The 15,902-nt window shown below is 39.5% G+C and overlaps 1 protein-coding gene across 1 annotated transcript; it reads right to left on the minus strand.

Moving 5' to 3' along the window:
- Nucleotides 1-2,639: 2,639 nt before the first annotated feature.
- Nucleotides 2,640-13,265, minus strand: LOC138613468 (guanine nucleotide-binding protein G(i) subunit alpha-1). Its single transcript, XM_069687152.1, has 9 exons — nt 12,779-13,265; nt 8,923-8,965; nt 8,281-8,422; nt 7,246-7,403; nt 7,001-7,129; nt 6,467-6,596; nt 6,196-6,349; nt 3,869-4,061; nt 2,640-3,781 (listed from the first exon to the last, which is right to left on the minus strand). The coding sequence occupies exons 1-8, from the start codon at nt 12,894-12,896 to the stop codon at nt 3,871-3,873; spliced, it is 1,065 nt and encodes a 354-aa protein (XP_069543253.1). The 5' UTR covers nt 12,897-13,265; the 3' UTR covers nt 2,640-3,781; nt 3,869-3,870.
- Nucleotides 13,266-15,902: the final 2,637 nt, after the last annotated feature.

Genomic DNA, 15,902 nt, shown 5'->3' on the forward strand with positions numbered 1-15,902 from the left:
TTTCAGGTCATAAATGTGGCCCACAAATTTAGCTTAACCTCACAGCTCTCATCAAAACATTTCCAGTCACAGCAGGCAGCAAAAAAAGCTCTGACAGACTCCCTGTGCACCTCCTACAGCACCAAACTGCACACAGACAGAGTTAGCGACTAGCTGGTGAGCATAGAGCTTAAAGCACCAATAGCAGAGCTAAAAGCAGGATGCTAATGTTGCTCCATATATGCTGGGTTGTGTAAGTAAGCAACTTTCGTCACCATAACAAATCAAATTGTGATTGTCTCGCTCCAGGTGACCAAAAAACTCAGTACACTCAGGTTTAAAAGATAACACTCTCGTGTTCATGGTAAATACAGAGCTCCTACAAGCAGCTGCTTAGCAGTTAGCCTAGCTCTATCAAACTTCAAAGGATCTTCTTACATGTTTGTGTTTAAATTAAGAATATGGACTAATCTATTTTATTAGAGTTTTTTAACGGCCAAAATATTAGCCTCAAATCAGTCTATAATCCTGGCACAATGACACGTTATTATGTAATATATAATATCACACTTATAAATTCTGTCTCTTCTAGTGTCTCTAGATGTTAACCCTTTTAAGTGGTAATTGTCTATCAATATATATATTGAAGAGCTGGTTATTTCATGTAGTTTTCAAAGGGTTTCTTCAGATGAGATTTATGGTTTGCTTTGCCTCTGGTCAGCTGCAGCCTGAGATGATGTGCTGTTTGATCGCCGTCATTAGCTTCATCATCCTCTTCTCTTTCCTCAGCTGCACCTTCATCTGAAGAAGCTTTCTATCCACACTGTTTGATCTCCCTGGGAGGGCTTTGGGGATTAGCTAAATGACTCTGCAGTTAGCTTTTAAATCACACAATGGCTCCCAAAAATAGTGTCCCTCAGCTAATGCCTAATCATTGTGCTTGAGCAGTGATAGCTTAAGTCTGTAAGACAGGAGTGGCACTGCTGTGACCCGGGTTAGCTGCCATCATCTGGGTGTTTATGAAATATAAATAAATAAAAAATTAGCGTAATTTGACAGTTGTTCTGGTAATCCCATCAATCCTCCTAAACTAATTCCTTTAAGGGCTGATTGGCTCAGGGATATCTGAAAACCTTCTGGACCATATTCTGGATATTAGCTTAAATCATCAGCTCTGTAGAAAATCACTCTTTCAGGTCAGGATCACTTAGTCCTGATCTTTGGTTGTTTTTCATGGAGAATTTTTTTTTATAAAAGACAACAGATTTTTTTATAAAAGTAAATTTTTAAAGAGCGATTTTCATTCTGTATAAATAGCACCCATAGTGATAAGATTTCCCTTATTACTTTCCTCTCTAACCACCAAGCAACCATCAGCCTTGATCGTCACATGCAGCTGCACATTGTGACCACTAGAGGGAACTATTTACTGCTGCACAGTGGTGGCAGACGCAGTAAAATCCTCCTCGAGCATTCACCTTTAGTTTATATAATTTTTTAAAAGTCCTCCTCAATGCAAAACTTTTTTTTGCTTTTAAATATTCGTTGGGTGAAGGGAAGGTTTCTCAGTGCTCAACTTGAATCTTTGAGGACATGTGAGCCGGATTTTGTCCCATCTAGATTGGAAATGGTCCAAAATACGATTTGCATACTTGATGTTGAAATTTAAAACTTGCATAACTCGTACACTTACAAATGCACCTCTAAGTGGAAACATAAAACATCTTGTGTCCTGCAGATAAACCATTGATGTAAAATATATTTGCATATTGATAGATTTTGCAGAGAAAAGGGGGTCGTTTTTTGATTGAAAGAATGCGTTAAAAGTTTATTTTATTTACATAATAATGTATTTAAGGCCATACAAATGATACAGATATCTGATATAAATCAGAGCATTTGTGTTTGTCTCTGAAGATGGCACAGGAGACTTCTTCTACCTGTCTATGAATGTCTTTATAACCTGGTCTAAACAATTTGGTTTCAGTGATACAAAAATATGTCTGTGGTAGTTTCAGACTTTCTGATGTTCACTGAACCAAAAACTAAGACAAAGCCTCAAGGCTGTCTGTTCTGGACCTAAACTGGGACATTTGCTGTCTCAAGCTGTTTAATATTTCACTGTTTTTACACAAACTGCTCTGTTTTATTTGTAGGTCACATTGCTTCTAATCTTTTTAATCATCATCAATTATTAGACAATGAAATATAAATAAATTCTATTTTGTGATTTAAGGGGAAGCTACTTTCTTGTACGGCTGCAAAGATGAATTAAAATCCAACTTTTCTTTTCTTCCATTTGTTTTATAAAATTATCTATTGGTGAAAAATGTATTAACTTGAAGCTGAACATGAGGTTCAAATGTCATGTTTCGTTCAACCAACTGTTCATACAGACATTTTTACATCTACCATTACACAAAACAAAAAACCTTCACATTCTCACATTAAAGCGGGACCTTAACCCACATTAAACCTTTTCCCTGTACACTGAACATAGTTGGCATTAAATCGACAGGTGGATTGATTTAAAAACATTTCAATGTTTCAGCTCTACTTCTGTCGTCTGTGATGACTCCCTCCCTCCCTGTTTCTCCCTCCAAGTGTTAGAAAACACACAATCATTCACACAGACAATAAACAAGACAGGAGAAAAAGGGTGTATTGCATAAGTTACTGTGGTTTTACCACAGCAGCTCTTTTATTAGCAAAATCATGGAGATTAGTCCACTAATGTGCCCATCCAATGGAAACAGAGGGTTGGGGTTTCAGGGGGGATATGTAACTTGAAACCGTCACAGATCATGATCAGTAACAGTGCACTGGTACCCAGCCACCTGTCCGTCTGTCTGCGCACTGAACACAGATCTACATGTGGTCCTACTGTCTGCTACAAGGCCAATGTTGGCATCCTCTGTTCAAAGCTTCTCTTTAATTCTCGGTTCAATCAGAGATGTTACAGTTTGTGGCCGTGCACAAACAACGTGCACTCATTAATTAGAGAGTAGCTTCTTTTTGGTCGCTTAGAAAAATACAACTTTGAAAGAGGATGACAAGTAGAGGAATAAAGTCCCTTTGTTTTATATTCTCTCTATCCCACGCACACGCATACATACATTAACACACACACACACACACACACACACACACACACACACACACACACACACACTCACTCACTCTGGCTTTTGGCCTCGATCAAAACAAAACTCCCACTTGCAGCACGCATGCAAAGCACGCATTCAAAAAGGTTTACACGCAGCTCTCACAGTTTGTCAGAGTCAGAGTGAATTGGTCTACAGAGTGACTTGGTCTTTCTTGGTTTGTCCAAGGAGGCAAAAATGATGCCACAATGAAATAATTAGAACAAAAGAGATAATATGGACTTGGGGGGCTTTGGAGGAGTTCAATGGCAACATCTACATAAACCTAACATCTACTTCAACAAAAAGAAAACACTGCAACTAAGGCATGCAAGGCACAAGCACCTAGAAACAAAAGACAAAAAGTGTTCATTCATGGACAAAAAAAAAGTCAAGGCCCCCCCTCTGATATAAAAATTTAAAATAATGATATTAAGGTAAAACAAGCACATTTTAAAAACGGTGAAAAATCCCCAGCCATAGACAGTTGTACAAATACTTTACACAAAATGTTTTTTCTACACACCGTCTTTAAAACTTTTAGAGATGAACATAAGTTAATAAGAGGTTAAAAGTGACATTCTCAGCAGGGTGCATGAAGTTCCCTCCAGTCAGAGTCCCCTTGAATAAAGTCACTTGGTAGCCGGCCACCGATCTGCCTGAACGGAAAGAAGATAAACCATAATTAGAGGAGAAAAATATCACCAGCTTTACTACCGGTTCGTCCTAAAAGCCGCAGGTGTTACCTTTAGAAAAGGCCGCAGTCCTTCAGGTTGTTCTTGATGATGACGTCAGTGACGGCATCAAACACAAACTGCACGTTCTTGGTGTCGGTGGCACAAGTGAAGTGGGTGTAGATCTCCTTGGTGTCCTTTCTCTTGTTCAGGTCCTCAAACTGGCACTGAATGTAAGCCGCTGCCTCCTCGTAGGTGTTGGAGCCTGAAGGAGGAGGAGGAGGAGAGGACACATTTAGGAAGAAAAAAACAACAGCAGTGTTTAAGAGTTCCTTCTAAAAACCTTTGAACCTTTTAATGTTAAACAAAAGTGGACAAGTATGAGACCTTTATGTCTGAAGAAAGCAACGTGTACATACGATAACTCTAAGTGCATATATGCGTAGATGCATATATTGATGTATGACCTATTGGTGTGCCTGGGTATTGTGTGTCCCTCTTCTTTTCTTTCCTTGTGAGTGCTTCCATATCACCCCTGTATCATTCCTATTTTTGTTCTTATATGTAGTCAGTATAAAATAAATAAAAATTTGAATGACAAAAAAAATATGTCCAACTAATAAAGTTGATATCTATATATATGTCATCAACACACATTAGGGTGCTTGGCTGTACCAAGAGCGAGGTGTTCGCCGGCTGAACCTAGCTTCATCAACCTGAGGCTAAGCTAACACTGACTCTGTTTGCCATGAATGTCCCTCCTCATCATCGTCGTCGTCACCTCCAGTGTTCTGCCTTTGCAAAAAACTGTCCAAAGCTTTTTAGCTTTACCGTTCCTCCCTGACATTATCCTTAAAAGGATCTATGTATCTACGGTTCTGACTGGCTAGCAAGCTACAGTTTGTAGAAAGCTTTAGCTTGTGATAGTTGAAAGAGTCTAGTGTTGAATGTCACTTTATGTACACAGAGGGTTGTGAACGTTCTCACCATAATATCAGACTATCCAACCGAGCCGGCCCACTGTAATTGTTGTTTATAAAAGCTCTTAAAAATAGAAAAACTACAATGACGCCTTATGGTCGCATGCCTCAGCCAACCAGCCAGGTTGCATTTATCAGTGTTTCTCAATGAGTCACAGTGTAACCTTGGCCCAGATGGGAGACGGGGTTTTATTATTATATCGTCAACATTTGAAAGAATACATTATCCTGAAAACAAACTATGGTAAATGCAAGGCTACATTGAACAGGAGAGGTTGAACCACACTTTATAGGAGGCACATAAAACCAGATGCCTCTCCCTCCCTGTGTGTGTGTTTCTCTGCAGAGCATGTGACTGTCAGTAGACAGGACACGCCTATTACCTTCTCAGAGGCATAAAAAAAATCCCCAATGCATGAGGGCAAAACATCCTTCGATATAATGCACTCCTGTAATAATAACCACAAATTCATCACACTTTGAGTGTGTCAACACAACTGAAACTTTATAAGCTTCATATAAGGACACGGCACAGATGTTATATTGGATTGCTTTAAACTGACACCTAATAAATTGACTACTGACCTAAAAAGTGTGGGTGTGTTGTGTTTACCCTGAATGCACACTTTGTTGCTACAGTATCAGTTTGACCTGCATGCTACAGAGCAGCTTTACTGAACTGCCTTTGCTCTGTTTCATCTGACAATGGAGAGATTTGTTACCGGGGAATAACTAAAGGGAAAGGTTCGACTCTTACATAACTCTGAACTGAATCACATGGAAGGTCTGATGGTTGCGGGGAAACATTGCTATACAGAAGTGAAATGGGTAGACTCCAGATACGGAGAGCTTGTACAGAATTAGTGTCCCATCAGGTTAAGATTACAGGGATATGGATGCATAACTTAAATGTATCAATAACTATCGGTAAACCTGACATGGACACATTGTTGTCAGCTAGAGCAGCCCACACAGTTCCAAGAGCAGAGCAGAGAGGAGAGGAGAATAAAGGCTTATCTTTGTGTGGTCTCTGCAGAGACTGCCGCGCCTTCATGGTGCAACCAGGAGGCTGACAGACCGAGCGTTTATAAAATGAACGACTGAATGAAAGCGAGTGTGTTCTGAACCAGGATAAAGACACTAAGCATGAGTTAAAAACTGTTATAAAGTCGGGTTTTTAGCGTGCGTAAAATCATTAAGTTCACGTGGAATAACTCTTTAAAACAATTTATTATTCAAACTACCTTTTTGGTCCATTCCTAAAACCTTTACAGGCCTTGAGATACAACTGAGGACAAGATTCAGGACCTGCCAACAGACTTTCTAATTGATTAAATACTGCCACTCCTGTCCAAGAACAGTATTTGCAAGTACAACACAGCTGCTGTACATACAAGTGCTTCTGCATGAGTGTCTCACCTGCATATTCTGGGTAGCAGATTGTGAGAGGGCTCTTTTTGATCTTTTCCTCAAACAGGTCTTTCTTGTTGAGGAAGAGGATGATGGAGGTGTCTGTGAACCACTTGTTGTTGCAGATGGAGTCGAACAGCTTCATGCTCTCATGCATTCGATTCTGAACGAGAGTAGAGAAACATATAATTGTGAAAAACCAGAGTGGCCCACACAAGCTGAATTTTACAGAGGAAGAGCTCAGGACAAAAGAACAATTGAGGGTAAGTGTTTTTTTTACCATCTCCTCATCCTCAGCCAGAACCAGGTCATAGTCGCTCAGAGCCACGCAGAAGATGATGGCGGTGACTCCCTCGAAACAATGGATCCACTTCTTCCTCTCTGATCTCTGTCCGCCTACATCAAACATTCTGTGGATCACAGACACACACTGTTAAATAATATACAAACACATGCTCACTCGTGAGGACACAGAAAAGAGGACATTTATTTTAACATATAAACAACTAATGTGCCCAAATCAACACACTTCTAAACGTCTTTTACATGAATTTAACTAATTAGCTTTGTAGGAAAATGACCTCCCCGTTCTTAACTCCGCCTACTACACTCTCACACTCTTACTCTGATTGGTAAACTGTCGCTCCAGCCCTCTGAAACAGCCAATCAGAAAGACAGCACACCTATTTGAATGACTGGCTAAATCTGAGGTGTGGGTAGAAATTCAGATGTGTAGACAAACTAAAGGAGAGCAGCACCTGTCATCATGTAAATACAGTGAAATGACGGGACAGGCTGTGCTGCTTGTACTCACTTGAAGTGCAGGTCCTTGAAGGTGAAGTGCGTCTCCACAATACCGGTAGTTTTGACTCTGGTCCTCAGCACATCCTGTTGGGTTGGCACATAAGCCCCGTTGGATATCCTGTCCAAGTCATTCAGGTAGCTTTGGGAAAAGAAAAGTTGTCAGAATACGAGGAAAGACTTACACCAGGTTAAATAAAGGTCGGCAGTGCTGATAATTTCACTTCTTATGCCCCTGTGTACGTGAAACCAACTCACTATGCTGCAGAGTCGTTGAGCTGGTACTCTCTGGAGCGGCTGAAGCAGGCCTGAACCCCTCCGTCCTTCCACAGCCGCTGGATGACCCCGGCCAGCTCGCCTGTCATGAAGCCTTCTTCTGCTGATCCTGCCAGGACGAACAGCTGCCGCGCATCATCCTACAGAGACAAAGCCCCCCCCCCGGTTAAATCACAATCAACAGTTCTTTCACATTAATAGCTGCCAGTTTTGCTTGGGGAGTGTGTGTAATTTCCAGTTTGTAGAGTTGTTTACAGAAGTTGAAACTCTGCAGAGGAATACTGGTTAAAGTGCATCTAATGTCAAAATAAACAAACATTTATGAGCAATGTTTTGTACCTTGTATCATGGAAAATTACATTTGGATTTTATCTATGCATAAAACTACATTTCATAACCTGCATGGTGACTGTAGGAAAGTTATCAAAACCTGAAATCTGCAAAAGCATACTTTCAAGAGAACAGCCATGGGTGTAAAACTGCCAGGTCAGTCACAATGAGGAAATGAGTGGCCCTCTTGTTATGACAGGACAATGACAGATTTACAAAATGCAAAAGGAATCTGTTTAGGGAAAAGAGTGAAAGGGAAATACCCATCTGCACGGCATTTATTTGTGGCATGTGATGCAAATTTGTCCAGTGATTTTGCCAAAATCAACTAAATAGAAATGTTGCGGATTATTACTGTGAAATTATTCTTGTTGATAGACAGATCTTCTGTCCATTTCCGATAACTTCAACATGTTCTGATCCAGAAACTGAACGACCTGCAGACAGTTCTCGTGTCAGTAAGCCTCCTCTGTAATGAAGTGTTTTGAATGTGATACGAAACCACCACCAGCTCTGTTTGACCTGCTGCAGAGGAGGAAGTGAGAAGAGAAATGCCCAGTAGGAAAGGCTGACATATGACTAAGTAAGCTGTTGCCCTCGAAGCACTGAGCTTTATATTTGCAAAGAAATACAACCTGTAATGTGCCAAGACCAGCGTAAATGCCAGCTTTGTTTTCCTTCACTCACCGCTCTGGCTGCATCTGCAAAGTCAATCTTCAGGCGTCCCATGGCTCTGATGATGGCAATAATGGACTGGATGGTGTTGCTGTAGACGACCGCCTTGTACTGCTTACACTCCTCCTCTGAGTAGCCCGCTTCGTGGATGATCCTGGCACACAGAGAGAGGACCGTTAATAATAATAAAGACTCAAATTTTAACCGTTTTCTGAATGTTGAAATTTAAGAATAACTATTTGAAATCATCGGTCAATAAGAGACTTCAACTGATATGATATGTGATATTCAAGCATTATTTTCCAACTATACCCAGTAAGACTGAGACTAAAAACAATTCATAAAATAAATTGGTTATGTATACCATGTTCACTTCTCTTTCCTAGAGCGCAATAAAGTAGTTCACCTTTAAAAGACGACAGACAATAACAACTATTCCACATGAAACTCATGATGCCGATAATTAAGTGCCTGAAAACCTATCTCGTGCTTACATAGGTAAGTGTGTCATTTGCTCTCTTTGCAATCTGACGTCAGTCAAAGGGACTTAAACACGGCTGCGTGCCGCAGATGATCCTCTGAACAAACAGTATTTGAAGTTTAACTGCCATGACGGATGTGATCTTAAACGTGACATTGAACATCCACACTTACTTCATCTGTTTAACAATCGTACTTTTCCCAGATTCTCCAGCACCTGAAACAAACAAAACACTCAGTTATAGTTTATAATGTTAGTTGAGCACAAATAACAGAAATGTACTGCTGTATTCCCAACAACACCCTATAGATTATCACTAGCTAACTGCTGACTACATCTTCTAGCATTAAACCTCATTTATATTTATGGTATTAAAATACCTTCTAAGTCTGGTTTAAGTTTGATCCAGTTGTAAAGGTCTATGTTGATATGAAAAGTTTTGTCCACACAAAGATATTCAGTTTGCTGCCATAGAGGCATAAAGAAAATATTCCAAATAAGAAGGTTCCACCAGAAAATATAGATTTTTTAAATTAAAATTATTATTCAAAACAGTTAAATGGTTGGCCATCTATTTAATAGTTGAGAAGTCGATTAAGGAGATTAACCGTTGCAGCTTAAAAAAATAATCCATCAAAACAATTAAGTTTACCACTAATCCATGTTTTAGGAGATAATCTTTGTTTGTTTGGACTACAGGTACTGCAAGCTACATTGGTTGAATTTTAAGGGTTATTTTTCAAAGTTGAAAGGACTCTGAAATTGTCTACTGCACTAATATTACAGTGGACATTCCTTGCCATTTAACCTCGAAGAATTAAAAACTGCATCTAATCAATAGTGGCCCTCCTGCTAGAGCTGAACGATTTAGAAAAAATATCCAATTGCGATTATTTTGAGTTACATTGCAATTTCGATATGATTTGCGATATTAAAGGGAATGGTCATTTTTACATCATTATTCTCATTTTCATTGAAAAACATTTTAAAATTATAATGGTGCGATTTTTGCGGGGATCGGTACCAAACAAAGATATTTGATACTTATGTCTGTGTATGATGTGTTTGCCAGAACATCTCAGCAGCACAGTATTAAAATGGTATTTTGACACACATTTCACATTTAACAAAAATTGCGCCTCCTGCGATTTGAAAATTGCAGTAGACCATATTGCGATTTCAATTAAATTTTAGATTCATTGGTTAGCCCTACTTCCTGCCCAACAGTCAAAACAAAACTATGATGTGTAAAATGTTGAAACAATGCTTTACAATGGCATCTTAAATCTGACACCCAAAACAAAAATCAACAAGTCTCTGCCAAAAAAATTAAACAGTTACGTTTAACCTGTAGCGATTAAGAAGATACACTGTGACATAATACAGTGAGGAAGTGTGTGAGGCCTAATTGAGCCAGGTCACAGTGCAATTGGATTAATCAACAGGATCCTCCCGGCAATGAGATTATACACAGCTTATACATCCCTGGGTTAGAAACTCATGCTGCATCACACTCGCTTGCTGTAGTCAGAGCTGTCAGATGCATCTCATGTACGATTTGATTTGTGGGAGACTAACATACAACGCCAAGTTAGGCAGTATGACATCCTTGCAGCCCTTAAGTTAAAGGTTTAGAAATATAAAACCATGGTGTTGATCTGAGATCCATTTGAACTAGCCAAAGAAGTACTTAATCTTTTGGGTCTCCAGTTCCCTCTGAGATGCAGGCGTGTTTTCTGCTGAGCACACAACATTTTAATTACCCTACCTGTGCAGGGACTATCAGCTCCCCAGTGAGGAGAACTGTTCACCAATTCATCGTCCCACATGATAAACAGCCACGCACACCAGACCCAGAGCTCATAACTGCAAACATCATAACACACAAATTTGAGGGCTGAATGAATTTACTATGATGGCAAAAGAGGAAGAAGTGCAATGGTTCAGGTTGGTTAGTGAGCACGGATGTTTGATTGTGCTTCACTTGCTGGACCAGAGAACACACATTTCCCTCAGGCCATATGAGATGTGGATATCTCTGCAGAAAACAATAAACACTGTGCCTGCCTCTCTCCCCTGTGCTGCCTTTGATGTTACTGTACATGAAAATGCCGCTACACAAGAACAAAAGATCAATGTTTATGATTTGCATTTGTTTTTGTTCTTCAGTCTTTATTCGAGGCAGTCCACCCACTCAAAACACTCTTCTCAAGAGCATGTCATTCGCAGATTACTGCATTAATGCATTAATGCAAACACCCCTGGTGGGATGCCTGATAGAGCGGCAAACTGTAATAAACACTTATGGTATGGCCACATCTCTGTGTCTCTCTCAGGAACACAAACAGTATTAAGACATTCAATGTCACGGATGTAGAAGCAAAATTCATCCATGTGTTCAAAGCCCTATGGTAATTTCCCCATCAGACAATAAATCCACAAACCAATCCAGACATCTAATGCAGGTGCTTGAGGGAACCGTGACAGGAGAAAAAAAAACAACCATGAAAATTCAAATCAGGTCCTTCTCAAATGACGCACAAACATACAAGAGGCAACTGGTGCAGCTGAGCAATGTTCAGAGTCTGTGATTGTGGTGAAGTCACGTGTTTGAAAACAAACCTGTGACACACAGCCCTCACTGTGCAGAGATTACTTTAAACGTGTCAAATACTGTTGCATTTTCAAAACAGCTTGTAGACTCCATGGTCTGGGCAAACATCCAGTTAGCATGCTCTAGCTGTTATGTGTATACAGTTGCCACAGATGATTATTGCGGTCAGCAAGGCTGAATAGGTTGCTATGCAACCTCCTGCCTGTCTTCTCCTGACTGAGGCAGCCAGCAGTGGTCATCAGCTGCCAGTGATATGAAGGATTGAGAAACAGAGAGCCAGGTTTCCTTTTTAGTGATGAAACAGGGCGAAATGTCTCCATTATAGGTAAATTATATAATTATCGGGTCTTATTTGCCTATTCTTCCTGGCTGAATAGGGAGTGCATGCCACTGCCAGCTTGGCCACCATATTCAAATGACCATATCAATATATTTCCCTCAGACAGGGTGTCTGGGGAGAAACAACTAACCTCAATTTGAATAGAATACAGCATAATAATAAGTTGAAGTCACACACGGGATATCACTACATTATTAAAAAAGGTAATGATTTTAAATTATTGTGTATAATTCCCGTTTTTTCTCCTCGTGTCTCCAGTTAACAGAAACATTAAAGTTTAGCAGCACGGGCGGACTGCCTCTAAATTCAAAATAGCATGTATTAAATTCTAACAAATACCAAATTTTACGTCGTATGGACGAACATTTATTTAAAATCTGTTAAAATACTGAGCTCACGGCTTTGGCACATATGTAAACTGAAGCGTTAGCAACAGAGTGAACCGGCCTAAAGTACGTTAACGTGAGTGTTTGTCCTGAGTGAAGAAACAGGAAGATAAAGAGCTAACCCTAATTAAAATTATAATAATGAAGGTGTGACAATGCGGCAACACTACACACATTTAGGACAGACAAAGCAGTTAAAAGTTAACCTCTCAGACATCTTTAAGCTTTCTGTGAGCTAGTTGACTAACGTTAATCCAGGCTAGCGCTGGTTCGCTAACTGAGCTAAGCAGCTAATTGCTAATAGCTAAATTAGCTTACTGTGGTTCTGCTGGGAAATAGCGGGTGGGGACAAAACTGATCACATCTTGAACTGATAACTAATTTAAAGACTGAGCCGAGTTTAATTTGCTTAGATTAAAAAAATTAACTCGAGCGGCCCCAACTTTTTTAGCTAACTGCAGCAGCCCCGTGTCTTTTATGTAAAACCCGAAATGTCTCAAACTCCCACCACTTCTTCAAAGTTTACTCCGTCACGTTACTTGACGCCAACGCAGCCTAAACATTTAGCTAATACATCTATGTTTTTTAAGTAATAAGAAACAGCTGGCTATAGTTTTTCAAGAGACGAGGTCCCTCTCCAGCAAATAGACCGAGACCTCCGTCCCTCTGTCCATCCATCTTTCTCTCACCGAGCAGCAGCAGCTTGACCTCCCGGGCAGCCTTCTCTCCGTCGTCCCGCAGATTCCTGTCGATCATCTTGCTCCTCTCCTGCGCCGCCTTGTCGTCCGTGCTCAGAGTACATCCCATCTTCTTCTTAACTGACCTCCGAATAAGTTAAAAAATGCAGACTAAAACAAAAACTTCAAAACTCGGTGTGCAACGACATGCAAAAGCTACCGAGCTAGCATCCAGTGAGGAGGAGGAGGAGGCAGTGTGTCTCTCCAACACTAAATTCAAACACGCCCTGGCCTCGCACCCAAACTCCAGATTTAACTGCCAAGACGTCAAAATTGTACGTTTACCACAAAACGCAACTTTCAAGATGGCTGGGTTTGCGCTAGCGTTTCAACTACGCTATAGAGTGGATCACAGCCTGTATCATTCACAGAAAGAAGGGAGTTGACGGTAGCATCTGCGTCGGTCGGAGGAGTCTGAAATTGTTCGCTTCCTGTTCTTCTTCGCACATACTTGTGAACTGCGCATGCGTGATACAGCAACAAGCTTATTTCAAAAATAAGTTTCTTTCTTATTTGACCAACTATCTGCTGTGATAACAGTAAAAATATGTACTCTAAGAAACGGCAAAGAATATAGTTAGGCATGAAAAATACTTAAAGGAAGTAAACATTTCAGACTTTGTCAAAATTACATTTGGTTTTGCACCACATCCTTTTTTCATTTGGTAGGCCCAGAGTGATGGTACTAATTGACTTTAGTTTATCACTTTGTATTAATTAAGTTTGACTATCCATCATAAGCAGCACATATGTATGGCATAAATCAAATAAATATTATATTTAAAGCTCCAATGAGGAGTTTTTTTGCTGCTTATGAAACAAACAAAAATTTATTGTAATGTCTCTACATGACCTACAAAAGCAAACCAGACCATCAGATTGATTATTTCCATATAGTTTTTTAAGGCCTGAAACTGCTGGCTGGGGGTAGCTGTCTTTGTTTACATTTTTCAGGGCAGAAATTTAAAGCGACGTACGACTGTTAAAGAAAGCAGAATGAGATTTTTTCATAAAAAACGCCACTTAAGCATGAACAGGACAAAATCAGCTGAGAGATAAGAGGTACAGCTTTGTTCACAGGGGGCGCCAAAATTTACACGAACCAAAAGTTCCTCACAGGGGCTTTACATTTTTGTTAACTGTATTTTAATGCTGTGCTTCTTATTTAATGAAAGGTCCCTCAATAACAAGTCCCCTGATCACACACCCATTTCATTTTTTTTCTTTGTATGTTCTAACAAATGTTATAGAAATCTACAGTGGTTGTAGTTTTCACAGACATTTCGCAATTGTCTGCAGTTGCAAATTCTATTTCTAATCCCAAACTAGACACACCTAGGAATTGAAAACTACAACAATTTACATTCACTTTGCAGCCTTAAATAAGCGGGCTATAATGGCAGCATAAATCTCACAGCCAAAACCAAATTATTTATTTTGAGTTAGTATCTCATTTTTCCTAGCTTCCATAGATTTATGTCTTTTATTGACAAGTTCTTGATACCATATCCATGTTATACATATTGGAGTTTCAGGGTTTTCCTATTCTAAAACCTCACTGTGACACATGTTTATTTAGTGTGAGTATTCCACACATGGATGTGCGAGAATTCAGTTTGTGGCATAGTTCACCTGCGCTGTCAGTGCTGATTTGCATTGCAATCCTTTGACATAAGATGTTTGCATGCACTGCTCATACAGACACGCACACCTCTAGTGTTGAAAGGTTCAGCTATTTCAGTCTAATCATTGTGTATACAGTATATCTGGATTTGCATCTTTCCATTAATCGACTTATATTTATAGCACATACTAGTAACTTTTTGTTATTTCAGACATTGTGTAAATTTACTTTCCAACTTAAGGACATTCTTTAATTTTATATATACATATGTCTGAAGTAGCGCTTTAGATATTTTAACTCCTTCCCACTTTGGGAATTTTCTTTGGGATAAATACAGTTCTTCTTTATCTGATGCCTTGAAGTCATAAATTGCATATTGTAGAAGAGGTGAAAGGTTTCGATTTTCCTTCTTCACAACTTTTCACATGATCTATTTCTTACATTTGTTTCAAATCTAAATTGACAAGTTTAATTGCAAAATAGGAAAAAGTTTATTTGTCATTCAACCTATACGAATATACACCTGAAATGAAGTATTGCTAAAACAATAAATGATCCTCAGTGTGTGAGTGCACTGGTCCAAAATAAGTTTCATAATCAAGACAGAATTTGCATATCATGAAAAAATGGTGGAGTCCAGAACAAACACGTACAAAACATTACTGAATTAATCATACATCCCATGCATGTATTTAAACAACATTTTAAAGAGTTGTCGTTCTTTTCAGGGAGGGCCTGCTGTCCCTCATTGTTAAGCATCCACACCAGGCAATGAGAGGACACACACGAGGGCTACACCCTGTGGTTAACCTTCTCCATGACCACATCCAGGAATTCAAATGGCCGGCGGATGGCTGTGTGATTCAGCATTCAGAGCTCTGTGACCAAAACGCAGAAAACCTGCACAACTGAAATTAGTCAAACATTAATGTCCTAATGACTTGAGTGCAGATCAAATGTTTTAAGTAGTTAAAATCGATATGTGAGATTCTTATGATAAGGCCACATAACTATCTGACTATCATGCATGTACATGGACACTTTTTGTATAAATGTTGGGAAATATTGAATTAAAATCAGTTTGTTTTCATTTCCTGTTGTAATGATCAGAGTTAGTGCGACCTCAGTTGACCCCTCATGTATGGTTTATGTATTAAAGGGATGGGAAAGGGTTGACATGTGGTTGGAATTCATCTCCTTACTTTACATATGATTTCCATTGCAGATGGTCACTGCATCATGCAAACTAAAGCCATAATTTTTTTTCCACTAAGTGAACATGGAAAGATTTTCCTGCTTGTAAAAGGAGGAGCAGCCCTCAGGTCAACAGTACAGAACCCTTTTATCTGATAATAACCAACAAATGATACAACAGAGGAGCCAGGTTTCCAAAGGAGGATGTCTTATTATTTTTTTCTGGGAGGAGAGGGATGTGTGTTACTGTTACCATGA

This window comes from Semicossyphus pulcher, unplaced genomic scaffold (genome assembly GCF_022749685.1).
Source record: "Semicossyphus pulcher isolate SPU_LCO1_2020_fin unplaced genomic scaffold, fSemPul1.0.p SCAF_8, whole genome shotgun sequence".
Taxonomy (NCBI): Eukaryota; Metazoa; Chordata; class Actinopteri; order Labriformes; family Labridae; genus Semicossyphus; species Semicossyphus pulcher.